The following is a 24,327-nucleotide window of genomic DNA, read 5'->3' on the forward strand; positions in this document are numbered from 1 at the left end:
TTCTAAACTCTAGAACCTTTGCTAGCACAAGAAATAATGGTTATTTGAACATCTTCAAGAATAGCATTGAGTGCATTTAAAGGAAAACACTATTGAGAGTAACACAATGTGTAAAATAAAGGTGGTGGTGCACTGAGGAGAAAATAAGGGCTGCATAAAGGATGAAGGGGGGGGGGGGGATACATGGAATATGTGTGTAGAGGGATTGTAGAGAGTGTGAGAGTTAGGGAGTAGAAGAGAGCTGCAAAAAAGAAATCAGTTTTGCATGGCAAAAGAAATGTAGAAGAAGAATATAGTGGCAGCCAATGAGAAAGGGCATTGAGGGTGATTGGTATTGGTCCAAAGAGGGTAGATTATATTTGTGAGTGCAAGGATAATGGTAGAGTTTGTAGATAGAAGTATAAAAGTTGGTGTGGGAAGAGATAAGCCATGTGAAGGCCAAAAATTATAATTTGTTTAGATGAATAAAAATGATAAATGTTTGTTGTGATCTTAAATTTTTTGGAAGAGAATTTCCTGTATAAAATTGAAAATTGTGTTTGAGTTTTAAGGTTATAAGGTAGAGGGAGTAGTGTCTTGCATCAAATGGTAGAAGAGAAGGTGATCCTGAATGTAGAAGCAAAGCGCTAAACATGAGCCATAGAAGTAGAGCCTTGAACATGAGCCATAGAAGAAAAATGTTGAGCATGAGGCAATGTATGGTAGGATTGATGGGTGGATAGAGTGAAGCAACTAGTTGAGAGAAGTTCAAATGGATTGGTGTGGTTAAGAGAGATTTGACAGTTGAGAGCTCCAACTGCAAAGAAAGTGTATGCGTGAGAAGTGATTGTATAAGGATAAGAATATGATGATTTTGAACTTTTGAAGTGGAAGATGAAGTGGGCCATGATGATTTAATTCTAGGAATTATATTGGGAAGAGAGTTACAGGATGAGGAAAACCCTAATTAAAAGGATAGTTGCAGTGGGAAGGCGAACGAAACTGAGAGCAACCCACACCAATCAAGACTAAATATAGGAGAAAATGGTCATGGTGGATTAATCATTGGTGAGTGAGATTGAAGAATGTGGAGGTGAAAATACCTTGGAAGTGGAGCTGGGAAGAGGAAGGAGTTCACAAGGCAAAGGTTGTATTAGAGGTTGACCTTGGACCTAATGAGGATGGCACATCATTTGGAGAGGAGATCATGACGATTGAAAAGTTCCTTATTTTGAGTGAAAAAGATGAGAAAGAAGATATGGAAAAGCTATCTAAAGAGGTTGCTATCGCAATGACATATGATGAAGAAGACATTGCAATAGTAGAGGTTGAAGATGATATTGATGGAGTTGAAAGTACAATAGTAAATACAGATTTTTGTAAAGTATGAGTGTGTGCAAACATATATAGTTGCAATAGTTGCTTGTGTATTGAGATGCCATAGAGAGAGTTCCAGTGGATTTCAGAAGTGTTGCAAATTCTCGTCAGAAGGTGAAATATGTACTTGTTGAAGAACGAGGGGATATTGACAATGGGGTTTGGTGGAGCTGGCTGTTTAGTTGTGGGATGGATCCCGTAAAGGACAAGAGTAGAGGAAAGAACCATTGGAAAAAGGAGGGTGGTATATGGTGGATGCAAATCCATAAAAGGAGAGAAGAGTTCTAGAAGGATAATCATTGTTCTAACAAGAGTTGGAAGAGAAGAAAAAGTAAGTGACTATGTCTACTTGGCACAATGACGGAGATTTTTGTATGTTGCTACAATCTGAAAGGGTAATCTTATTAGCTACTCCTAGTCATAATCCTACCCAACATGTCTAGTGTAGGGGGGCATGGGCTGACTAGTGTGATCGACACCAACCAAAAATATTGGTTTTCTTTTGTTAGTTTTGTGTTAGTTTGTTTCGTTTTAATTGACATCTTTGAGCATTAGGCGATCAGCAACGATAGAAGAGTCTATGGTTTATTTATTAGCACCAGAGACATCTACGAGAAATACATATCTATACAAAACTACATTCATCTTTGATGCAATGTCAAATATTTATTTGTGCCCAAGTGGATAAGATGTGGCTACTTCGTAGATTGCGGAGAACATTTATGGTGGTTGTGCTCTTGTCATATTTACTGACCATTAACCTCAATGATGTCCTCAATTTTCCTCCCATTTATTGTTCAATTTCCTCTCTCAAATGTTCTAGTCCATTTCTCTAAATAGATATAACTGTATGCAAAAGTGAAGAAAGCAGGAAAAAAATGGATTTTTACAAAAAAGTTTTAGTTACTTTCATGTGCATGCATTCGGTAGGTGTAAAGCATAATTCTCTAACTTGCCTAAATGAAAGCTTTGGAATAGAGTATGAACCATCAAAGCATAAAAGGATACGGGACTTTGTTGGATGTTGTTGCAAGTTTGCAATCGGGCTTGTGTACATTAATGTAGAACATGGAAGCATAGATTGACATAAGGTCTCATGCAAATCCTTGATTGCAGGCAATGCACAAAATGGATTTGCTGACCAAGATTTGGAAATTTTCAAGCAAATAAAATTTGTAGGTATAGTGCCAAATTCTAGAACCTTTGCTAGTATGAGAATTGACAGCTGCTTGCCTTCAAGAGTGTAACAAGCTATTTTTCCATAACGATTTAAATATAAATAAACAATACATTACTTTCCATAATCACATAAAAGACAGATTTATCACAACTACTTCACATATTCAAATGAAGGAGTTGAACGGTTTAACATTAAACAGATTACTTGAATCCTAATCAATTGAAAATAGAGTAACTACTTAAATATATTAACCCTCTAAACATATCTTCAACTGAACTTACAAGAACATAAAAGTAAACTGCTCGTTAAAAGAAGATAACTTGAATATAGATCATATCTCTGTTTTGTACAAGTCTTCATATTTGGTGGAGAGGAGAAGCCTTGTCAGGGGCTTTACCTCCCAAATGCAGACCCTTAAGTATCCCTACACAATCTCAACTGAGAAAGAACCTCCCTACCCAAGATTAGGCATGGGACACCTCTATCTTGCCACTGAGTGTCCTAGCGTTATAGTGTCAACTCATAGCTAGCCAGGTTGTGAATACCCTTCATCATAGCTGGCTAGGTTGTGAATACCCTTCATCAACCTATCCTTCCGACTGTAAGCTATCTTGACCTGCAGTGATCAAAGCAGCAATCAAGAGCCACCAATCTTACCTTGGTCAGGAACTTACATGGACACTATGTGCCCAGTCACCCACCACTCGACTTGACAACAAGAATAGTACCATTTGATCACCATAAGTTGACTCAGTCTATATTTATTTGATTAATTTCATTAACTGTTTATTAAATATTTTGTTTTCTGATTAATTTCTCTTATCTTGCAGACACAACCCACTGATCATTTGTTATCAGTCCACACTCTTCATCTCAACCTTGCTGGTCATCCTTGATGAATCCCAATATGGCTGTCTATATCCTTGAATAATCTCTATTTATTTTGTTTATCACAGTAAAAACTTTTTGCCCAACAGACAATTATTAAAGAAGTCCATGGAAATTTTTATAATATTTTCTTGAGTCTTTGAGTGTGCCTTCTCTTATCTCAGAGGCATATGGATGACATCACTGTATAAGTGTTACACAGAATTTGAAATCTTTTCAATTTAATTTAAGGTTTTAAAGGAATAATCATAACAGTTACAAGTTACAACAGATAGCTCAGACCCCTTTTTGCATTTGCATAAATTATTCAGACTATGAAATTAGTACATCCAATTCAGACCTAGTCCGTCTATCATTTTCCCTTCAGATTTCAAGCTGGAAATTTCTGAGCCATATTATAAAAAAAAATGAAAGGTGAAGTGCAGAAAGAATGCACAACCTGGCTTTGTATGCAGAGGTATTATTACCCTCGCTTGCTGGTAAGAGCGGGAAGTGTCTGGCACAGTTCCTTAGCTTTGGAATATCGGTCCAAAAGCAAACACAAATATGATGACAACCTCCAGTGAGCAAATTGCAGGTTGGAAATATAATCCTCAAAATGGACAATCACAGTTATGAAACAAATTCAATAGTATGAATGCCAATCGCAGTCTGAGTCCACGGCACTTATGAATGCAATTATTGGTATGAAACAATGGCAAAGTGTCTACAATCATGGGTGAGAATTAATGTCACTATGAATGGAACTTGCAGATGACAATGAAATTGCAAATAGCAATTAAGAATAAAATCACCGATAAGGAGTGTGTTTGCTGGTTTGAATGCAATCATCATATAGAGTTTGGCTCACTGCTTCATACGCATGCTTGGTTATGAGCAAGATGTATAAGGTGGCTATAAAATGAGTTACGTTCAAGAGTCTTTAAAAGAGCCGATCATACATTTGGCTAATTCAACAACATCAAATAGGCTGCTGGAAATTATAAAGGCCCGATGAGAAATATAGAAAAAAGAATATGGCTGCTGGAAAATATATAAAGTGCCGGTGGCACAAAATAATAAAACTATAACATCGCCCAAAGGTATAATTATAAATTGCTCTCAATGTGTTAATATAAAGATACCATCTTGTATCCATCTTTACTCGTATATGCACACACTCTCACACACACACACACACATATGTATGTAATATTTTAAATATACGTACTCGTGTATACATTATATTTTAAGTAAGCGTATACATATGTTATATTTTAATTTGTGCATGTATATGTATGTACATGTACGAGTACACGTAGGTACCATGGTATCATTATATTAATACATGTCAGTCATAACAAGAAGCTCTCAGACTGTCCCAAATAATAAAGGTAACAATTTGTTCTTAGCTTAATTATTTTATTATCTTATTAGGCCAGTTAGCTCATGGTGATCATTTGGTAAACCCTTGCTTGCCTTGTTCATTTTTTCTTTGACCAAGGTGGTTTAGGACCCATTCTTGTTAGCTCAATGGTAAGTGGTGGCTTCATGCCCTTTCCTTTTTTGGCAATGCTTCCCCCCTTCGTCGTGTTCCTGCAAAAGAAGTCTATCAAGGTAATAACATATTTCCAAATTCGTTTAATCAAATCAAATAATCATATTAGCTAATCCACTTGCCATTCTTATAACATCATAACCAAAACCATTATTTCAATTCCTCAAGAAACATAGCGACTAACTCCTCAATTTCAGATGAAACCATAACAACAAACTGACACTTATTTTCACATGAAATCAAAGATAAATAACAATTTAAGCAACCAACTAAATTTTGTTTGAAGTGTCAACAATTATAACATACATTTTAATTTAAGCAAAAAATTGGGATGTAACATACCCTCCCCCTTGTGTTTTATCGTCCTCGATGAACTTTTCAATTTAAAAAATTAAGAGAATATTCCAAATCCATAACATATATAAATCAACATATTATGTTTCTATTTTGAGTCAGTTTATTCATTTGAATCCATAGTTCAAGTTCTTGAGAATATATGTGGAAATTTCAAGAAGATTATATCATAGTCTTTTCTCTTCAACATATTGGTCCTACTAGACCTTACATTGAGTGATATCTTGATTTCGTAAGCAGAGCTTACCCACCTCGTGTATCCTGAGTGGTTCTATTTCCACCACCCTTGGATCTCGTACTTGCAAGAGATTCCAATCAATAACAAGTTCATGGCTGGTTGTATATTTCTTAAGATAAGAAACATGAAACACATTATGCTTCCCAGCAACGTCTGGAGGTAGGGCAATTTTTTAGGCTACAGGGTTTATGACTTCCAACACCTCAAAGGGTCCCACATATCTTGGGACCATTTTGACGTTTATACCAAACTTGATAGTACTTTTCTGGTGTTCAACTTTCAGGAGAACCTTTTCTAAGTTCTCCCACTGAGAATTCTTGTGAAATCCTCTTTGTTATTGCATAATTCTTTTATCGGTTATTTACCTCCTTCAGCCTTTGACGGATTTGAACTACCTATTCCTCCATCTCTAGAAGCGTCGCATGCCCGACGATAATTCGATCCTCAATCTTGTTCCTACTTAAAAGGTTTTGTGTTTACACCCATACAGAGCTTCAAAAGGTGCCATCTTAATAGCAGACTGATGTGAGTTGTTATAAGCATATTCAACCAGGGGAAGGTATGCCTCCCAACAATATTGTTGATCCATGCAATATACTCTCAAGAGATCTTCTAATACCTGATTTACTCTTTTTGTTTGGCCATCTGTTTCTAGATGTAGGCTAAATTGATATTTAGTAACGTTCCCAAGGCTAAAAATAGAGTTTGCCAAAAACTGGAAGTTATCCTAGTTTCTAGAACTCCTTGAATCTCTCTCACAAATTTATGGGCAATCTATGGCACCTCATCTATTAAGTTTCCTAGAACAAAATGTAGAATAAAATGTGCTACCTTCTTTAAATGATCCATTACCACAAGGTTGGTATTATGTCTATTTTAGGTCATAGGTAACCCTTGGATGAAATCCATAGTGATTATTTTCCATTTCCACTCTAGAACCTCATTTGGGTGTAACATCCCTATCGGTTATCGGTGTTCTGCCTTGAGCCTCTAATACTTGAGGCATCTTGTCACATACTCAACTGGTTCCTTCTTCACGCCTTTTCAAAAATACAATGGTTTCATGTTGACCAACATTATAGTTACTCCAGGGTGCCCTGAATAAGGAGCGACATGAATTTCTTCCAAAATCATTTTCCGAATCTATGAGTACTTGGGTATGTACATCCTACCTTTATATCTTAAAAGTCCATCTCTTTCCAGTTGACATCCTTCATATCTAATATCTTGAGGATCCCTTAGGAGTGCTCGACATACCTCATTGTAGAATCCATCTCTTGGTAAACATTGGAGTACTTGCTTCTTAAGCCAGATATTTATTGCTACCATAGCCAAAAAATGTCTTTGCCTCCTCAAGGTGTCGGCTACTCGGTTTTCTTTACCTTTTATATAACTGATCTCAAAATCATAATCCACAGAATTCTAACTTTCTCCTTGGGCGAGCATTAAGATTAGGGTGTGTGAATAAACTTCAATCCATGGTCTAATCTGAGCTTAGATGGTTTCCTAATCAGATAATGTCTCTTCATCTGTAGAGCATGGACGATAGTTGCTAACTCCAAGCCATGTGGTGTAAAATATGTTTAGAATTTTTCAACTTCTTGGTTTCATAAGCAATGACCTGGACTACCTTCATCAGAACACCCCTAGTCCTCCTCCCGATGCATCTGTGATGACCACGAAGCGACCCTCAGGGTCTGGTACTGTTAAGTATTGGTGCATTATTTAGCTTGTCCTTTAAGTATTCAAGTATTGCTTAACATTTTTCGGGCCTGATAAACTTCTTACCTTGCCTTTGTAGTGTAGTGATGGGATGTGCTACCATAGAGATGTCTCTAATAATGTTTTTGTAAAAACTAGCTAAACCCATGAAGCTTTTGACTTCTGACATATTCTTAGGTATTGACCATTCTTTGATTGCCTTGATCTTGGTAGGGTCTACTGCTATTCCTTTGGCTGATATAATATGCCCCAAATATTGATCTACTTCTAATAAAAGGAACAACTTAGATAACTTCCCATACAACTTATGCTTGCGCAGTCTCTGCAAAACTATCTTGAGATGTTTCTTGTGCTCTTCCTCATTCCTGGAGTAAATGAGAATATCATTTATAAAAACCAATACAAACTTGTCTAAGCGTCTTGGAATATACTATTCATGTGATTCATGAAAGCTGCAAGGTGTTAGTCAGTCCGAAGGGTAGAATAGTGAACTCATAGTGTCCATAACAGGTTCTAAAAGTAGTTTTGTGAATGCCTTCTTCTTTACTCCGAAGCTGGTGGTAACCCGATCTAAGATCAATTTGGAAAACATTGTTGCTCCTCTCATTTGATCAAATAGATCATAGATCCCTGGAAGTGGATATTTGTTCTTGATGGTGACCTTGTTAAGCATTCTGTAGCCTATGCATAGCCTCATAGTTCCATCTTTTTTCTTGACAAAAGCAGTGGGGCTTCCAAAGGTGAAACACCAGGTAAGATCCATTATTTATCTAATAATTCTTGTAACTGCACTTGTAATTCCATTAGTTTGGTAGTGGTCATCCTGTATGGCACTCTTGATATAGGTTCTGCTCCAGGTACCAAATCTATGGTAAAATCAAATACCTTGGAAGGGGGTAAGCCAAATAGTTCCTCTAGAAATACATCTTGATAATTCTTAAGATAAAGGTACTTTTCTTCTAAGGATTCTTTCATGCCTTCTCTAATCTCCCCATCTTCAAAAATGTAATCATCCTGGTATGTGATTTCCAGGGGTTCCCTTTGGTCTTCTATTTTTACGGCAAAGGCTTCACATCCTTTTCTTCTATAACCTTTTAAGTTGGATGGCCGAAATCTGACGTGGTTTTACTTTGTGTATTTTTCCTGGGATGTTCACAGGGTTTCCCTGGTCATCTAAGCATTCCACTATCTTTGCAAGACAATCTACCTTCGCTTTATGCTCACTAGCCAATTTATTCCCATGATAATATCATAGGACCCTAGAGCTGCTACATACAAATTAACCTTAGTAGAAAAATTTGGGAAGTCTACTAGAGCCTTAAACAGACAATGATCTACTCGAGCTTTTGACTGGTTTGCATATTCAACAGTCTATGTGTTTTCCCTAAATCCAGTTCCTTTTGGAAATCTAATCACCAATTTGGGGGATACAAAACATTCTGCAACTCTAGTATCAATTAGTATAGAAATAGGGTTTCTGTAAATCTTGCCCAGGGTTTCTAGGGGGCCCAATTGCTACTTTGCTTGACAATTATCCAAGGCTGCATGAATCTTCTGCTGGAAGACAGCTTGTTGAGGAGGTAAGGGAAGTCGTGTTTGCTGGTTGGAGGTGCCTTTGTTAGGACATTGGCGCAATGGTTTCCGCCACAAGTGAAGTAGCCCTTGGCTGGTCCTTTCTTCTCACTTACTCAGTTACCATTGTTATCATTGAAGTTTCCTTTTGATTCCTTACCATTATTCCTCTTGAAATCAAATTTGTTGGACTTAAAAGTTTTTAAATCTATTTTTGTGAGCCTCGATTCACAATTGATGGCACTCCAGTTATCCTTTCTCTTGTTGTCCGGGATGGAATCAGCCTTCCTAACCTTGCATTCTTGTCGAATGGCCCTTTCAAGGGCTTCCTACATGGTTTGTGGAGTTAGCACACCTGCTGCCCCCCTGATTTTGTTATTTTGTCCCATGACAAATTTCCCAACCTTGAGGTTCTTGTCCAGCTGATATGCAGGGACATATTTCAATAGTGGGGTGAATTTTTCCCAATATCCATGCACTATTATGTCTCCTTGCTTGGGGTCTTGAAAGTCTAACAACTTCTAATCATAAAAAATTTGGTGTACTGTAACAAGCTATTTTCCCATTTCTAATTTAACAAATAAATAAAAATAAAAAGTAAAAAGATATATTACTTTTCATATTCACATGAAAGATAGTTATAACAACTACTTTATTTATTGAAATTAAATAGATCAACAGTTATAACAAATTAATAGAATCCTTGTCAATTGGAAAGAGAGTAACTAATTTAACAATATCAACCACATATATATCGTCAACTGAAATTGCAAGTACATAAAAGTAAAATACCCGTTAAAACTTGAATGTAGATCATATCTTTGTCTTGTGCAAGTCTCATCATTTGGTGGAGAGGAGAAGCATTATTAGGGGCTTAATCTCCCAAACGCGGGCACTTATCTATCTCCACACAATATCAATTGAGAATCAATTGAGAAAGGCCCTCCCTACCCGGGATTAGGCATGGGACACCCATGTCCTGCCACTTAGCATTCTGGTGTTAGAGTGTCAACTCACAGCCAGCTAGGCTACCTTTCATCAACCTATCCTCCAAGTATATGTTATCCTAACCTCTAGTAATCATAGCAGCAGACATGAGCCGCTAAACCTACCCTAGCGAGGCATTTGCATGGACACTATGTGTTTGATTACCCACCACTCGACTTGACAACAAGAATTGTACCCTTTAATTACTGTGAGCTGACTTGGATTTGTTTATATGTTTATATCCTTTTGGTTAAGTATTGATTATTCATCTCTGTTTCAGGTTACTTCACATATTCATTGGATTATCAGCCCACACCCTTCATCTTGATCATACTGGTCATCCTTGATGAATCTCAGTGTGGTTGTCCACAGTTCTTGATTAAACTTTGTTTATTAGAGATATGAGTTCTCTACCCAACTTGGGCTTTCAACATATTTATAATTGAAAGTTAATGGACATTTCATTATCATATTTAGTAACTTCTTCAATGGTGCCTTTCCCTATCTTAGAGACATATGGGTAATGCGACTGTATAAGGATCTCATTGAATGGTATTCCTTCCCAACTATTTAGGATATGAGACATGTAAATATATAGCAGATAGTTCAACTGATTTCATATGATTAACCAAAACAAATAGCTGTAACATAATCAAACAAGGTTCTTAATCCATGTGGCTCTGCCCAAATATTCCCTACAACATACATGCTACCAGTTTGAAACATAGCTTTTTAGTCAAATATCAAGAAAAGAAAATTGTAGATAGATGCACGACTTGGTCTGTTAGCTGTGATATGCTCACCCTCAACTACTGGTAATGCCTGGTATGGATCCTTGGCCTTAGAATATCAGCCTTAAGCGATGTGGAAGCAATCGCCAGGAATAAAAAGCAATGGCAATATGAATTGCAATCTCTAGTATGAACATCATAAGTATGTTTGCAATACTCAATCAGGATACATAGAAATGTGAATGCAATTACCAATATGATCCACAACATATTAATTACAAAACTCAAATATGATCGATAGCAAAATGAATGTAATTCTCAGTTCCAACAATATGAATATTATCTTAGATACAACAATATAAATACAACTTTGGTATGGTAATATGAAACGCGGGTATGATAGCAATCCCTCAGTGAAAAACAATTGCAGGTAAATAGAAGGCTTCCGTTTCTCAATGCATGCTTCGCTCTTTTATGCTCTTCTGCTTGGGGTTATGAGCAAGATAGAGGAAAGGTGGAAGGATAAGAGTTCGACAAAGACAAATGGCTGGTGGAAGTAATAACAATATAGGCCACTGAAAAAAAAAATATAATATAGAGGCCTAGGACTGAAAAAACTAAAATATTAAAACTGCCAAAAGTTGGAACTATTAATTTGCTCTCAATGTGTTAATATAGGGACACCATCTTGTATCTACCTATACTCGTATATGCATGTACACATACACGTAATATTTGAAGTATACATACCTCGTGTATACGTCATGGTTTAAAGTAAACATATATGTTCATATACATCGAATTTGAATTTACATATGCATACTTGTATATGTATATACATGTACAAGTACATATAGGTACCATGGCATCATTATATTAAGACATGTCTGTTATAACAGGAAGCTCTTAGATCCTCCCTATATATATATATATATATATATAAAGGTAACCATTTGTTTTATTATCTTATTGTGTTGACCAAATTAGCTCATGGTAATCACTTTGTATACCCTTGCTTGCCTACTCCAATTTCCCTTGACCAACGTGGTTCAGGACCCATACCTGTTAGCTCAATGGTAGGTGGTGCCCTCATGCCCTTTCCTTTTGTAGCAATGCTTCCCCTCTTCATTGCATTTCCAGCAAAAGAATTTCATCAAGGTATTACCATATTTCCTAATCATTAAATAAAAAACAAATAATCATATTAGCTGAATCGCATGCCATTCATATAACGAAACCATTATTTCAATTTCTCATGAACATGATGGTTAACCAACTCTTTCAATTTCATATGAAACACATTTCCTTTTCACATGTAATCAAAATAAAGGACAACTTAACCAAACAACTCAATTTCCTATGAAGTCTCAATGACTAAAACAAACATTTTTGATTAAATAAAAAATTGGGATGTAACAAGGAGCCATCCGTTCTTGAAAATAGTGAGAAACCTATCCTAGGTGATATTAGTAGTGTTAATGTTTAGTCCTATTTTGGTGTTTCCTCACCAAGTAGTTGCTTCCCTAGAAAGGTGGTAGATTCACCATACTACCTTAAAGGATCCAAAGAAACTTCGGATCTCAAAATATTGTTCCATTTCTTTAACCATACCTTGGCGGTTTCACTGGATTTAGATCTTAGAAATCTAGGGGTTTTAATCTTTTTAATGTTAGTAGACAGATCACTAATTATCTCCTGTCCCTTTTTCTTTTCGGATGTTGTTATAGCAGGTATGGTTTCATGTGCATTGTGAGCAAATAACTCTTCCTCAGTTCTAGGAGGGAATGAGTGAGTGTTCCTCTTGTCCTTGCCCAAGTTGAGCTGCCAAAGCATTCATGCCTTTCTCCATATTTTCCATCTTGGTTTGAGTGTCTCGCAGGACTTGGACTATCAGGTCCATTGGATTCTAAGGAATGGAATTTTGAGGGATGGCCCCATTGAACACCTCATTCTCTACATTGTTTCTGTTGTTTGCCATAGTGTTTGTTTCTTGAAATATATAGTTGGTTCCTTTTTACATATGTTCATTAACTGAAAGAAAGAAGATACAATTGCTTGCTTGTTGCCACTGCAACCATGCTTATTTACAAAATTTCTCCCTCTTCTGAGGGCACATAGAGATGATTTAATAAAATTGCTTGATGAAATCAGACACCCTATTCTCGGGTATCCTGTTTGTTTCCTTGGGATTTTCTTGCCCATTACAAGGTACATAATAGATCAAAGTGGATTTTTTTGTTTGAAATTTAAAGTTTAAATAAGCGTGTTTCTCATAATTGCCTTTCCGGGAGGAGTCCACTTGACTATTTCTTTCTTGACTTGGAGCAAGGCATGAGCTAGATCTCATCATCTTTGGGTTCAGAACAATAGGAGTAATCATATTTTGGCATGTTCTTAATCAAAAAGAAGAATACATGATGACGAGATTTCTTTCGACGAGTAAATCGGGTTCTCAACCTGTGCCAGTTAACATTACATTTTTAGTTTTCTTGAAAAGAGAATGATGAGCCCAAGGTTCCTCTAATACCATATCTAACAAGCTATTATTTCATAACAATTTAAATATAAATAAATGATACATTACTTTCCATAATCACATGAAAGACAAATTTATTGCAACTACTTCACATATTAAATGAAGGAGATCAACAGTTTAAACAAATTAATTGAATCTTAATCAATTGAAAAGAGAGTAACTACTTAACATTGTTAACCATCTAAACATATCTTCAATTGAACTTACAAGAACATAAGAGTAAAATAGCCGTTAAAAGAAGATAACTTGAATGCACATCATATCTTTGTCTTGTGCAAGTCTTTGCATCTCATGGAGACAAGAAGCATTGTCAGTGGCTTAACCTTCCACCCCTAGACCCTCAAGTGTCCCCACACAATCTCAATTGACAAAGGTCCTCTCTACCCGAGATTAGGCACGGGACACCTCTGTCTTGCCACTGAGCATCCCGGTGTTAAGAGTGTCAACTCACAACCAGCTAGGTTGTGAGTAACCTTCATCAACCTATCCTTCCGACTGTAATCTATCCTGACCTCTAATCAAAGCAGCAATCAAGAGTCACTAATCCTACCATGACTAGGGATTTACATGGACATTATGTGCTCGATCACCCACCGCTCGATTCAACAACAACAAGAGTACCATTTGGTCACCATGAGCTGATTAAGTTCAGTCTATATTTATTTGATTAAGTTCATCAATTTTTTATTTTATTTTCTAATTTCATTCTCTTATCTTACAGGTATAACGCACTGATCATTTGTTATCAGTCCATACTCTTCATCTTGACCTTCCTGGTCATTCTTGAGTCTATATCCTTGAATAATTGTTGTTTATCATAGTCAAAACTTTCTGCCCAACAAACAATTATAAAAGAGGTTCATATAAATTTTCATAACAATTTCTTGACCCTTTGAGTGTGTCTTCTTTTATATTAGAGGCATATGGCTGATGCCCCTGTATAAATGTTGCACAAAATTGGAAATCTTTTCAATTTAAGGAATAATCATAACAGTTACATTAAATAGCTCACAGCCCTTTTTGCATTTACATAAACAATTAAAACTTATGAAATCAGTACATCCAATTTGGACCTAGTCTGTCTATTATTTCCCTTCAGATTTCAAGCTAGAAATTTCCGAGCCATATTATAAGAATAAAAATAAAATGTGAAGTGCAGAAAGAACGCACAACCTGGCTTTGTAATGCAGGAGTATTATTACCCTGAACTGTTGGTAAGATCTGGGAGTATCTAGCATAGTTCATTAGTTGTGGAATATCAATCCAAAAGTAGACACATATGATGACAACCTCCAGTGAGCAAATCATAGGTAGGAAAAATCCTCAAAATCGACAGTCATAGTTATGAACAATTCAACAATTGAATGTTGATCATAGTTGTGAGTGCATGACGCTTACGAATTCAATTACTGGTGTGAAACAATGAAAAAGGGGATGCAATTGCAAGCGAGAATTAACAACACTATAAATGCAACTTCTAGATGACAATGCAATTGCATATAGCAATTAAGAATGAAATCACTGATAAGCAGTGTGTTTGATGGGTAGAATGCAATCACAATATAGAGTTTGGCTCACTGGTTCATACAAATGCTTGGTTACAAGCAAGATGAAGAAAGGTGGCTATAAAATGAGTTATGTTCATGAGCCACTAAAAGAGCCGATAATATATATGACTAATTCAACAACATTAAATAGGTCCTGGGAAATTATAAAGGCCTGATGCGGAATATATAAAAAAGAATATGGCCGTTGGAAAATAGATAAAGGGCCGATAGAAAAAAACAATAAAATTATAGCATCACCCAAAGATGGAATTATAAATTGCTTTCAATGTATTAATATAACTATACCATCTTGTATCCAGCTTTTCTTGTATATGCATATACACATATACATATATTTACGTAATATTCAAAATATATGTACTCATGTATACATCATAGTTTAGGTAAGCGTATACATTCATGTACGTTATATATGAATTTGTGCACGTATATGTATATATGTATGTACATGTACAAGTACATGTAGGTACCATGGTATCATTATATTAATACATGCTAGTCATAACAAGAAGCTTTGAGAACATTCCAAATTATAAAGGTAACAGTTTCTTCTTAGCTTGATTATAGGTAACAGTTTCTTCTTAGTTTGATTATTTTATTATCTTATTAGGTGCATAGACCAGTTAGCTCATGGTGATCACTTGGTAAACCCTTGCTTGCCTTGTCTAGTTTTCCTTTGACCAAGGTGGTTTAGGACCCATGCTTGTTAGCTCAATGGTAGGTGGTGCCCTAGTGTCCTTTCCTTTTTTGGCAATGCTTCCCCCCTTCGTTGCGTTCTTGCAAAAGAAGTTTATCAAGGTAATAATATATCTCCAAATTGTTAAATCAAATCAAATAATCATATGAGCTAATCCACTTGCCATTCTTATAACATCATAACGTAAACCTTTATTTCAATTTCTCAAGAAACATAACGAGTTACCAACTCTTCAATTTCACTTGAAACCATAGCAAACAATTAACACTTCATTTTCTTTTCACATGCAATCAAAGATAAATAACAATTTAACCAACCAATTAAATTTTGTTTGAAGTCTCAACGGCTATAACAAACATTTAATTTAAGCATACATTTGGGATGTAATAAATAGTAACATTGAGTGTTTTTCAAGAAAAATGATTTGAGAGTAATACCATAGGTGAAAGATAGGAAGCAACATGCTAAGGAGAAAATAAGGGTTGCATAGAGGATAAATAGGGGGCCTAATACATGGAATAGGTATGTAAAGGGATTGGAGATATTGTGCGAGTTAGACACAAAAGGAGAGACAAAAAAATCAGTTTGCACGGTGAAACTGTGAAAGAGAATGTAGAAGTAGACTATGCTGGAAGCCAAGGTGAAAGGGTGTTGAGGGTGATTGGTGTTGGCCAAAAGAGAAAGATATTTGTGAGTGCGAGGAAAAATGTAATGTGTGCAGATAGGCGTATATGCTGGTCTAGGACAAGAGCCCATGTGAAGGACAAAATTTGTATATTGTTTATTGTTGAATAGATGTTCTTAGTTTAGATGAATAAAAACAATGAATTTTTGTTGCTGTTTTTTAATTCGGGTTGAGAATGATCTATACGAAATTGAGAGTTGTGTTTGAGTTTTGAGGTTGCGGGGTAGAGGGTGTATTGTCTTGCATCACAAGTCACTGCTCATCTCTGTGCTATAAGAGACTACTACTAAACCCACAAAATACAATGATTTTCTCTGATTATCCTTACCTGCACGATAAGATATCTACCCATGTAATTTTTAACATATAAAACCTTGGATAACCCTAGCAATCCTTCATCTTTTTAATCCAAGTGAATGTTAGCTAATCCAAAAGATATAATAGTAACTCTTTGTATGTGCCAGTGGCACAGTCTAATGACAACCTATTAACTATCTACATATTATATCTAGAGTAGCCATTGGCATTTTCACCTTCATTAATTACACAAATGTTGATTATTCTCTTGAGTAGCCCATACATTGATCATTGCCATAGTGTAACACCCTTTTGTCATTGCACAAATATCCCATAGGTTCACACTAATGGGGTAGTACATAATAAGATTTGTAGTATATTACAACCAAGTGATTTAGGAGCCTATATGTCCATGATTAAGTTACAAACATATTGCAATTACATAGAATTAACATAAAATGCCCTCGATTGAACATGTACCCATATGACAATACCGAGTATAAGGTAGTCAACCCATTCACTTCTTCACATCATTATTTAGAAGCACATTTTGTGTTAAAAGCAATTTATTAGGTTTTCTTATTTAATACCCATGTCAGCCTCATCTGAGGCTTGTAGAAGAGTGAAGGTTAAACAAGATAGGAATAACCACAATGCATGGAGTTATCTCATTAAAATTCCCCCACCCTATGAACTTGAGGTTACAAGGGCTTCATTCACCCATGGTCTACCTATACACTTACTTCCAAGTGGGATTGATGTCACACGTTGTTATCCTTTACAATTTCCCTCAAGGTCACATACACATGTTTCCCCGTAATCAAGGTTGCATTAGTCTTCCTTCCAATTAGCAATAATTATCAGTTGTTACAAAATTATAACTAAGTTCACCATTTAGTGGCCTTACTATAACACTTACTTTTAATGATATCGAGGATCACTCATTCAGCGTAAGCATCCCAAGGTTCTTCTCATAAACATAGGGAATAGGCTTATTAATTGACTTGACAATACCTTTGCTTACACTAGGAAATCAATTTCATTCAACATTCACATAATAGTTTTAATATAGAGGCTCTTACACTCAAGTGATCAATTTATATCTTGTAGTCATCAAAAGCCTTTCCCCCTATACCCAAATATTATTCAAGAGCTATACAACATGTCTTATTTTAACCTAAGTTACCGTATTCGTTGATCAACCTTCGAATTCGATAGTCGATTCGGTCCTCATTCAAATTCGTTTCAAATTCCAGTCAATTTCCTTTTTTTTTGGATAAATTCTCTAGAAAAGCGTAGGGCGGGACCTTGGTCGAATGACCAATGAATTTGATCGACTTAAAAATAATTCAGGCGACTTGGAGACAAATTTGATTGCTTTTGAGCAAATTTTATTGTTTGACCTGAATTTTTGGTGACGTGGATTTCGTGTTTGACCCAAAATTGCGGTGGATTTCAAGTTTGACCCGAATTTGAGGTGACAGTAAACCTAAATACTAAAGTTGACCGCGTATTTTCTATTGTCATTAGACATTATTTTTTAATTTTTAATGACCGAGGGCTGACATAAAAACGGAGGCTCAACAATGAAAACAACATCTATATTATCTGCATAGACTGTCGTTTTTTACTTCTGTTTTTAATACATGGGCTCAACAGGGCAAATGACGTCTGCAGTTAAAAGACTTGCAACAAGGATATTAAGTAGAGAGAAATAAATGGAATATAAAGTTTAGTTGCCTGCTTGATATAAAGAAGTTGAAACTAATCTCAACTATCACCCAACAAATATATATAAATGATATATAAAGTTTAGTTGCCTGCCTGATATAAAGAAGTTGAAACTAATCTCAACTATCACCCAACAAATATATATATATGAACAAACCAAACCTAGCCCAAAATAAATTCTAGCGAATGTCGAACCCGCATAGGAACCAGAATCCAAACCGGCAACTTAGATTTTTACATTATGATAGAGGATAAAGTGACAGAAAAGGAAGTTACTGCACCTATTATATCCTAGTTCCGCCATTGACCTTTCGAACCAGGCAAATTGTGAACCGCTTCTTAGTCTTGGTCCTGGTTCCCATTTGGGTTCCACTTGGTTTCAAACCCAAGCAGGTTGTAGAGTGAACGCGAATCAGGTATGATTCTGTTTGGGACATTCTATAACTTAGTGCATAAAACCTTTATTTATAGAATTTGAATAAAGATTTTTAACATTACAAGACACAATTTCCTGAAGTTAAAATATTTATTACATCAAATTAAACTAGCCTTAAGATTTTTTCTAGTGAAGTTTTTATATCCAATTGCTGATAATGACCCCTGTCCGAATAATTGGAAGCTCTGTATAGTGATAAATCATATCTGAAACACTAAATAACATTTTCAATAGGTGAAGGGAGTTGCAAGCTACTTATATAACATTTTTCAAGTAGGATGTTAATTACAAACAAACAAGCTCTTTGTACAATGAAAAAGTGTTGGACAAGTTGGAAAGCAGTAATGTTATTACTGCAGTTGATCAATAACATTGACAATATTTGTGAACCAACTAATGCCTTTGATGAAGAAGATGAAGATGAGGATTTAGATAATCCATTAGATGATTAACTTTAGCATAAAGTTCTAATTATTGAAAGTCTAAACAATGATACTTGATATTATTTGAATAGTTTGGTGTTGATAATAGATATGATGCCAAGATTACAAGTTTAGTGTCTTTGTTGTTTTTATGATACTATGTAGCATTCTAATCTTAATTCATTTTTCTAGGCTGCATACATGTGTGTGTGTGTTTGTCTATATTATTTTTACTTGTTTTTGTGCTTACAAACCCAAATGAACCCACACCCCATTTCAAGAATTTTCCGTACCAACAAACCAGTTCTTTGAACCCAAACTTGAACCTGAACTCGAACTGGTTCATGATAGGGAATAGAATTGAATTTCTTAAAAGATTACATAATTACACACTTTGATCAATCTAGAATCTCATGATAGATAAGTTCAGAGTTTGCTAACCAGCAGTGTATGTCTTATGGATATCAAAAAGACCAAGCTAGAATAACATTTTGATATCTAAAAACAGGAACCGAAGACAGTTTTCAATATTAAAGTTTACATAGTTATAAAATCGACACAATGTCTGTTTGCATTGTATCTTTGCTTATTCTCATTTGTACTCTTTTAAGTTCTAGCCTCTAGGTGTATTTTTTACTTGTTCCTTGATGGTAAAATTTATCATCTCTATGTTGCATATTTCTTGACGCTTTAGCTTTCATGTGGTATAAGGCTACATGTGCATATTGACATGTAATGGAAAGCTGACTGTTACATATTGCCAGAGATTATGATGGAAAGGTAACGGCAGAAGAGTTAGCTTCAGCTGCCTTGTATCTCAAGGACACTTTAGGCCAGGAGCCAGTTCAGGATTTGATCAGCAATCTGGCAAAGGACAGTGGTATTCTTCTAAAACTTGAAAACAGAAGCAATGGTTGCCTTCTTGACAAACATATACAGTCTCAAAGAGTTAGAACGATGTCTATGTTTTATATTGGTGAAAGTCATCCAGTGTTTGGAAAAAGCTTGTATATCCATTTCATTCAGTATTATTATTCCCTTGTAGTCTTATCCTTTCGCTTTCAAGGGTTTCATCCAAACTAGCACATACCTGAAATTTTTACATATATTTTATCTATTTTCATATTGATCAGTAAATGTGATGTTTATGGTTTAATTTATAAGCATAAAAATATATTATGTTTTGCTTGGATCCTGACTACGTATATGTTTCATTTGTTAATTTTCTTAAAATTGATCAGATGGAAAAATTCTTGTGGAGGATATTGTCAAGCTAGGAACCAGAACAGATGAAGGTGATATAATTGAAGAAATCCCTGAGAAGAAAGAGAACGATCTTCATCAGTGAGAGGCATCAAGTTTTGTATCTAGGTCATGGAGTTTTCCAGATTAAATGAGATTAAACTTGTTACATTACAATTGCTCTACCTAAATATTCCTTAACCGTTGCAGTTCTTCAAATGGCATATTCATTTTGACTCTTCTCTAATATTCTTGTCCATTCTCTCTAAAACAAACTCAGTAATATCAGGATTTGGAACTTCGGAATAAATTTCAATTTTGTTTTCAGCTAAGATAGACAGAAAATGTCCAATTCTGTTCTATCTAAACCCCAGTTTGTGGATCATATTTTTTGTACTTCAATACAAGATGCAAGAAAGAAGTGCCAGAAGGAAGTTAAGAGCTTGAAGTTTTATAGTATATATGTACCGTTCAAGTAACAAAAATCACATTACTTCAATTTTTTTTTACATGTGAAGTCTGGTGGGAAATGCAACTTATATTGTTGAAGTTTTTGATTTTTAGAGCTATTTTTTTTTGTGAAACTGACCTTTTCCATTCGCTTGTGATGTAAAAGATGACATCTTGGAGGATGCACATTGCAGAGTGGCTGGTATTGAAGATTTATTCATATTGTTTTAATAATATGATCATTTTCTTAGTATGCAGGGAAGTTTTAGTATTCTATTTGTCTTAGTGGCTCAATTATGTGTCTCGTGCTTTTGATTACTGCAAAAACAGGTTTTGAAGGCACACGAAATCCTTTACAAAATGATCACAAAAGATTTAACATCAAGGGCCCCCAGCAAGAGACAAGTAAACAAAAGGAAAAGCAGAACCAGCCCCAATCCATCCCCAACAGGAAAGCCAGCCAAATGCCAGCAAAACATAACTTACAGAAAAAGGAGAAAAAAACAGAGTTAACCAAGATTTTTCATGGTCAGAGCGACCTCTTCTTCCATTTGGCTCATTCTCTGAGCAACTTTTTTAAGCTCCAGAATATCCCGTGGCAGAGGAGCAACCTTCTTCATACTTGCTCGGGTTCTTTTTCCTGGGCCTTCAGTCTGTCCAGAAACCATCTCTTTATCCTGTTCAAGGTTAACAAAAGCATTTTTCTGGTAAGAAGATTCCAACTTAGCCACTGGGGTACTCATGTTCTCTGCTGAAGATTTCATAATCATATGACTATGATCCAGTATCTTCCTGAGGGTGGCATCAATCTTGTCAACTTTCTGGTTCAACTCCTCCAGTTTAACTTCAATAAAATCCATCATCAGCCTGTTCGCATAATAAGACCAAAGAGCATAGGAAGAGAGGCTAGTAACAGAAACAGACTGGGCATCTCTTATCCCCCACCTTTTTGCCGCATTTCCTCAAATTTTGATGGTAGGGTGTGGTATTTGAAATTGAGGTTTTTTATCTCATGAAAAGCCCATCTCATTAGCCTGAAGGAAGAGAGGGAATTGGCTTTGGCAGTTCGCTCTTTAATCTTCAATATCATCATACCACAATTCCATAGAAGAAGCCCTAACATTTCCCTTTCACTGTGGTAAAGACTCAGACTCCTTGGAACCAGACGGCGATATAGGCACACCATGATCAAGGGAGCTCTTGTAACCCACTATGACCAGGACTTTAATCTTACCCACATCATCTTTAGCATTTCTACCAGGATTTGATTATGCGTCTTTTGTTATAAGTTTATAGTATGAATTGTTTTTTGAATTTCATTATGTACCTATGTTCATAATGACACCTGTAAACTTCATTCTGTCGCCCATGGGAGAATTGTGATTATACATATGTGACACATCTCATTTTGGTTGACATAAATGAACCTGGATACCAGATAAGAAAATTCAATGCAAAGCATAAAAAACTATGCACAAATCTCAGCAGAAAATAGAAAGCGGCTTTTTTATTTCTTGGTGTTTGAACTCAATCATACCTCAACTAATCTTTTGTGTTTCGAGCCACTGCATAATAATCTTATTTAATGAGTAAAATTCAGCTTTGAAGTTTGAAATTTAATGCTGTGAACATATTTAAAGAACAATTTAATGGGTTTTCATTATCGAGCACATGGTAGAAATTTTTGTTTCTAGTTTGAATAATCTCTTGTCCTGTCAATATGGGAGGCTATGTCCTATGGATTTTCTGGATGTTTCGGGTCAAATGTTTGGTGGAAGGATTTGGTCTGGGGTCAGAATTTCTAGCCTTAGGTATAAGTGGCAATGCCCCAGATATGTGTTCCATAATGTCCTTCGGTACTATTTTAATTGCAATTTGTACAGTAACTCCTTCCAAGGTAACATAGTAATGCAAAAGCTCTATAGCAAGCTTCCCAATGTAAAGAAGACTATTTTTTTAGCATATGATTTCTGTTCATCTTGGAGCCTCTGCAAGGTCTTGAAATGTGCAGATAGAAGTGTTAGAATATATCATCGTAGTACATTTAAACATCATCAGGAAACACAAAATTAGCTTCAATCCAAACCAAAAAGCATTTAATTATGGAGAAATATTCAATTCTTCCTTTGTCCAGATTGGGGAACTTTCTTCCCGATTAATCCATCTATAGTTGATATATCATCTCTGTTTCTACAATTGCTGTTACCTGCTAATTGAACCTTGAAATAACAGTTACAATGATTGGCAGTGGCTTTACCGTTGTTTTGAGCGATCATGGGTGAGAACAAGATATGGCTACGGAGGATGCTTTAATCTGTTATGGTTCCTATGGGTGTACGTGATTAACTCTGCTGGCTCAACCTCTAATCAATCTTGTTATCGAGTTTTTTTAATTGTTTTTGCAGGGTTTGTGTATTTTGTCTCGCTGAGAATAAATATGTATAATTTGCAAAAAATTGACAAAGCATAAAATGATGCAAAATCCTGGCAGGAATTTTGTTTTTGTTTATTCCATAGATAGAAAACTCCCCCTCACGCAAAACCTCATGAAGCCCAAAAAAAAGCTCGGAATTTTTTTGGCCGGTTTTTAGAAAAACCTGGGGAAAAATGGGGAACTTTAAAAACAGCTTTATATATATATATATGCAAAGTGAATATAAAATCACATTTTCATGCAAAATGTTGGTGGCAGGAAGCAAACTAGTAAATAGTTTTTATAAAAGTAAAAGTAAATACATAATTGCACTTAGTTTCTACAAAACTATAAGTAACTACATCATAGTAAATAGTTTCTATAAAACTTGAAGTAAATACATCATAGCAAAATAGTCTAGGAGTGAGTTTGAGCTATTTTGCCTTGTTGGAAAGTAATGCTTGTCTTGGGTGTGAGCAAGTGGTTGAGCTCAGTCTCTCAGAACTTGGGAATATAGAATTGAAATCAAGTGATTTGTGAATAAATGAGTTAGAATTATTAGAAATTCCTTGTTTTAGCTTTGATTTGAGCTCATATAGCCATGACAGGGTGTGGGAGATAACACTGTTGAAGGCATTATGAATCTTAAAATTTGGCTAACCCTGATTTAAAAAAAGAGGCCCAAATTCTAAAATCTGCATTTTAACTTCTATGAAGTTGAAATGTATCTCAAACATCTTGAGCTAAGTTTCTCAGGACTTAGGAATATAGAATTGAAACCAAGTGATTTGTGAGTAAATGAGTTAGAATTATTAGAAATTCCTTATTTTAGCGTCAATTTGACTTCATATAGCCATGACAGGTTGTGGGAGATAGCATTGTTGAAGGCATTGTGAATTCTAAAATTTGGCTAAGTCTGACTTTAAAAAAAAAAGCCCAAATTCTAGAATCTGCATTTTAACTTCTATGAAGCTGAAATGTATCTCAAACATCTTGACAATACTTATACAAATATAACTTACACTATAAGAAAGGAAATAGATGTAACTTATACTTAGAATGTTATATTTATATAAATCCGCCAAAACCTGAGCTGAAAAAATAACTAAATCCTCTTGGAAATAAGAAATGAGCTTCAAAAATAACATTTTTTTCCACTTTTAGACACTGAAAGAAATGTTACTAAAAACTCATTGATTTTGCGATGAGCTTTTCTAAAAACTTGCCCTCCTTAACTTGCAAGTATTTCTCTAGAAAACTTGCTGAGCTAAAAAAACTCGATGAG

General features: G+C 35.4%; 1 protein-coding gene across 3 annotated transcripts in view; it reads left to right on the forward strand.

Annotated features, from left to right (window-relative positions):
• The window catches only part of LOC149552312 (uncharacterized), a 133,196-nt gene extending 112,508 nt beyond the window's left edge, over positions 1-20,688 (forward strand). For all 3 annotated transcript variants that reach the window (XM_089787833.1, XM_089787836.1, XM_089787835.1), the window contains exons 14-15: positions 19,702-19,817; positions 20,179-20,688. In XM_089787833.1, the coding sequence (XP_089643959.1) occupies positions 19,702-19,817; positions 20,179-20,285 (223 nt within the window). In that variant the 3' untranslated portion in view covers positions 20,286-20,688. The remainder of the gene's footprint in view (positions 1-19,701; positions 19,818-20,178) is intronic.
• Positions 20,689-24,327: the final 3,639 nt, after the last annotated feature.

This window comes from Cupressus sempervirens, chromosome 6 (genome assembly GCF_028749045.1).
Source record: "Cupressus sempervirens isolate cs-2001-9-10 chromosome 6, ASM2874904v1, whole genome shotgun sequence".
Lineage (NCBI taxonomy): Eukaryota > Viridiplantae > Streptophyta > Pinopsida > Cupressales > Cupressaceae > Cupressus > Cupressus sempervirens.